We start from the raw sequence: 4,771 nt of genomic DNA on the forward strand, positions 1-4,771 counted from the left end.
GTCGCTCTCTTCTTGGCCGTAATTTTGGCTTCATCCCTCAAGGAAGCCATTTCTGCTGTTTTGTTAGTCATTTTTCTGTTTATATTAACAATAGTTACTTTCAAGAAAATACAAAAATGCGCCTACATTATGGAAATGAACAGAAAATTAAAGAAGAATTATCTTGGTTTTATGGAGTATTAGGTTGTCACCTCTCTGAAGGCTACCTTCAAAAAAATTATAATCCTTGCAAGTCTTTGCATTTAATACAATATTTGGAATACGCTTAACACCTGATACATTTGTCTGAAAATATATATGTGTGTGTACATAAAAATTTTCTCTCTTTTTTAATATGAGGCATGAAATTCTAATTTTTTAAAAGCCTTTTTAATCCCATTGTGCGCGTTGTTACAGAGTTTGAACACTTGCGTTTGTGTCTTAATGAAAAGAGCAAATTGTTAAGTTGGTTTAATTGTTACAAATGAAGCGTATTTTTAAGAAATCGCTGTTTTATTTTATTTCACCATGTCCTATATGTTATATTCCATTATATTTCATTTTGTATATTATAGTTTTATTACATTCTACCAAAATTTCCTTTTTATCGTGTCTTTCTTAATTCTACTTGTATTTTTTTATGTAAAAAATTGATTTTTTTTTTTTAAGTTTAATTTATTTGAAAAGTGTTTTCTTTGTTTTATGTATATTTATACGAAAAAAGATTAGAAAATTTCGTTTTCGTATTCTTACTATTATTATATAAATGGTAATCTATGTATTTCTACACTTGAATAGCACAAAGACGATTTGTGTTCCTTTTAAAGATGTCAGAATTCAATAAATTCTCAAACTTGTATTTTTGGAATGAAAAATATACAATAGTGGTATTATGAAATATGTTCCAAGCGAACTTTTAGTTTGTGTTTTTTTCCTGTTTTGTTATGTTCGTAAGGACACTATGTTATATATGTATATACGTATGTATAATTATACATATATATATAATGAATGGAAAACTTTCGACACTGTTATTTAACTTAGAACGCACTAAATGTGTTAGTAGACGCCCTTCTGTTTTCCATTTTTCACTATATAAAATAGTGCATTATCAGATTAAATGCCAAATTGAAAAAATATTATTCGTTAGTTAACTGGAAAATTCCTTATTTATGTTTGACGCACACATGTAGTGAAAACCGCTAATTAGTAATTCATTCAGGGGGGATAGTATCCGCCATTATAATTACCATCAAAAGAGAAATCTTTACCACATACACAAAATGGGACAAATTGCAGAGTTCATAAATGTACATAAGTATCTGTGGGCCTTTTTAATCATTTCTCCTTAGAGAAAAGTAAAATTTGTTGTACAATTAAATCTCCGGAGCTCTCAAAAAGAACATATTTTTTAAATATTTTACTTCTCTTTCGGGCACATAACAGGTGCAGGATAATTAAAAGTATGTCTACGATAAATTAAGCTACCGTAGTCAATAAGGAAGTGGACGAAATTGCTCCACCAGAAAGAGTATTCACTTGCTTCCTTATTCATCTGCTAATTTATTTCCCTATTTATGGGCTTACTCTTTTAATCTTAACATTCTAGGCATTTTATGGGAATTCTTTTGGTACATGTATGCGTAGTATTCTGTTTGGTGTTTATTGAGAAGGACTCGAATAACCAAGCTAAAATCGTTAGGGAGCATAAGACCCCTGTGCTAGTCACCCACACTTACTTCTTCCTCATAAGTGTTATTTCTATGAACTGCCGGGTTTACACTTTTATTTATAATCCCCCAATGGCAGCATATTACGTCGATGTAACATTGATGGAGAACTTTATATATTTAGAATTGTAGGGAGAAAGGGCCTTATACATAGAGAACATGTTTATGTCGTTGTCAAGTTGATATATGCATTTTGTAGAGGAACAGGACTAGTGGATTAGGAACATAGCATAGTGTCCACGTTGAATTTTTCTTAAAGAAACTATGAAGTTTTTTCTACATATTTAATGCCATGAATAAAACGAATGTCTTTACACGATTTCGTTAATAATAAATCATAGACACAGTTATACATAACGACGGGATTTATTACTATGAATGTTCAATTTATGAAACCGTTTTTGAATTTCCTCTGTAAGGTGCAGTTGTTAACAGGCAAGGGGGACCAGGCAGGTACTACTCCAAGTGAGTATATGTAGATACAAAAATTATACTTCATCAGTATTGGAGTTTCACACGATGGATTAATGAAATGAGTAACATTCATAGCATTAATTATACCTTTCTTGTAATTTTATGGTAAAAAAAGGAGAACCATGTGCAAAGCAAACAACGAGAGTCACGACTATCAGAAAAAATGGGCAAATTCCGGACGGGCAGTTGTGAATGCACTTCAAATGGAGGTAAATATAATGCACACATATTGTTTAATCGTATTTCACCATTTCAGATAACTTTGGACTATTTTTACGTTTCAATGGAACTATTCCCCCCCTTCCTCTTTCTTCCGCCTTTACATTCTTAATATTCACTGGAATAAATAGTTCCAATAAGACATATAAAGATGTTCGAACGGTTTCCGCTTCGGTACTGTCTGAACCTATCGAGTTATGCACTAAAATTTGTTCAGCATGTAATTCTCAAGGTACTATATTTATAACTTTATTCCATACATTGTCTATAAATATTTTCATATTATTATTTTAAAGGGATGTAGATGCAGAACAAAATTAACTTATCTTACATTTTAGTATAAACTTAGGATGAAAGTTGGCTGAAGGATTTACTTCGCATTTTAAGCTTCTATGGATTACGCTATTTTGAGGAATATACATACTGTAAGTGGTTGTACTCTAGTAATTTGAGAAGGTATATTTCTCTCTAAGTTATTGTCATTACAGTTTATGTTTTATGTCTTCTTCATAAATTATGTTTTAATGATATTCCCAAAAATGATCTTAAACGAGATTTATACGCGGAATAAAATTTATGAAATCAGGGTTGATTCTGTTAACGGATAAGAATGAGTTCATTTTTTTTATTAGATTTTTGGGAATTGGAGAAAACGGCAAAAACTGGTAAGAACGATTAACGATAAATGCTACGATTTTATTTACGTTTTGTGATATCTCTGACGACATATCTAAAATGAAAAATTTAATAAGCTTCTTAATATTTTTAATGCATATGGGTTGCTCTAACATTGGTATACTTATTACTTTTTATTTTATTTTATATTTCTATTATATTTTATTCTATTCTATCTTATTTTTTTTTCCATAGCTTTTTCCTTGCTAAATGACGGATCTGCATTGCATAGTTCTCAGAAAGGCTGCAATATGTGGATACATATAAATATAATTTCTGCTCATGTTTTGCATATGATTTGTTAGGAATTTTTGTAAATTCAACTGTTACACGTATGTATCGTTTTTTTTTTTTCTTATAAATCCACTTGTATTTTTCGTTGGAATATATTACTTCTATATGAAATAGTGTATTTCAATGAAATGTAAACATTTCTGCTGCAAATACAATGTTGTTCTATATGTTTTTCATTTACTAATAGTGTGTTCTTCACTCTTCATCATTAAAAATGGAAAAGGGGAAGCATTTGTTCCATATTTAAGAATATACAAAATGAGTTGATGAAAAAGTACATTATTATGCTATTATCACAAATTTAATAATAACATTTTTGAATATTATTTGTCAAACAGAAAAAGAAAAAATTCGAAATAATATAACCCAGTGGAATCAGTTTTTAGCATATATTTATAAAAGAAAAAAAAACAGAAAAAAAAGGTTGCCTTTAAAAAAAAAAGCAACCATAAGGAAAAAGAGAAAAAATAAATATTATAGCCTTTTGTCCAGGATTTATATATTCTCGCTTTTTTTAATATGTTGGAAATGGGAGCATTCTGACAATGTAAGAATAAGGATCATGTTTGAGAATTTGCGTACTCGTTTCTGTTGTTTTCTTACGCCTGCAGTAATAATTTGCGTCTTTGTTTTAATTTTTCAGTTAAATGGTTATTCCTATGTTATGAATAAAATATCTTCAATAATTTGTATAGTTTATACCCTTAGGGGTATCACTGGGAAAGAAGGGCTTCCTCCGTAAATCTTTAAATGGAAGGCTTGGATTATCAGTTTTTCGAAGGCAACCTATTCCAGGAATGTTTCCTGCTAATGTAACCCAAACGGATGTACAATATTATAATGGTGACAGTGTGGATGATTACGATGAAGAACTTTACGATGAAACAGGAACAGAAGATGGTGTTGATGATTCGGAGAGTGATATGTACAGCAACACGAATATGGAGATGGACTCAACATATGAAGGATTAAACACCCCTGTATCAAATAATACATTCTTAGAAAATTACAAAGAATTAAAATTGGGGGAAATAAAATATTTCAATAGTTATAGCCATAGTCGTAGATCATTTATATGAAAAGCCAAGACTTTTATTAAAACGTTAAACATACACGTTGAATTACAACTGTTAGACATTCTGAACGGCCGCAGTTATCGCAACCCCTTTACGGTTAGAATAAAAAATAAGATGGGAAACATTCGGAGTGTCATGCTTAAATATAGAATATTCTCTCCAGTAGCAATTGGAACAGTTCTTACATTATTGTTATTATGTTTTCCGGGCAAACTTGCGTTCATAACGGGAAGTGCAACTATTTTAATCATATCATATTTTTTTGTTAAATTATGGAAATGTCAAAATATAGTTGATCATGAGGACGGTATCCCAGAATTATAA

General features: G+C 30.2%; 2 protein-coding genes across 2 annotated transcripts in view; both read left to right on the top strand.

The window, feature by feature from the left end:
• C922_05350 (hypothetical protein) overlaps positions 1 to 269 on the top strand; it is a gene marked incomplete at both ends in the record, with an annotated part of 1,266 nt that extends 997 nt beyond the window's left edge. The window contains one exon of the mRNA XM_008820921.1: positions 47 to 269. Within this exon, the coding sequence (XP_008819143.1) occupies positions 47 to 269 (223 nt within the window). The remainder of the gene's footprint in view (positions 1 to 46) is intronic.
• A 3,899-nt stretch (positions 270 to 4,168) lies between these two features.
• C922_05351 (hypothetical protein) lies at positions 4,169 to 4,771 on the top strand (the record flags this gene model as incomplete). Its single annotated transcript, XM_008820922.1, has 2 exons — positions 4,169 to 4,418; positions 4,506 to 4,771. 2 exons carry the CDS (start codon positions 4,169 to 4,171, stop codon positions 4,769 to 4,771), a joined length of 516 nt encoding a protein of 171 aa, XP_008819144.1.

The sequence above is a fragment of the Plasmodium inui genome (assembly GCF_000524495.1).
Source record: "Plasmodium inui San Antonio 1 unplaced genomic scaffold supercont1.59, whole genome shotgun sequence".
Taxonomy (NCBI): domain Eukaryota; phylum Apicomplexa; class Aconoidasida; order Haemosporida; family Plasmodiidae; genus Plasmodium; species Plasmodium inui.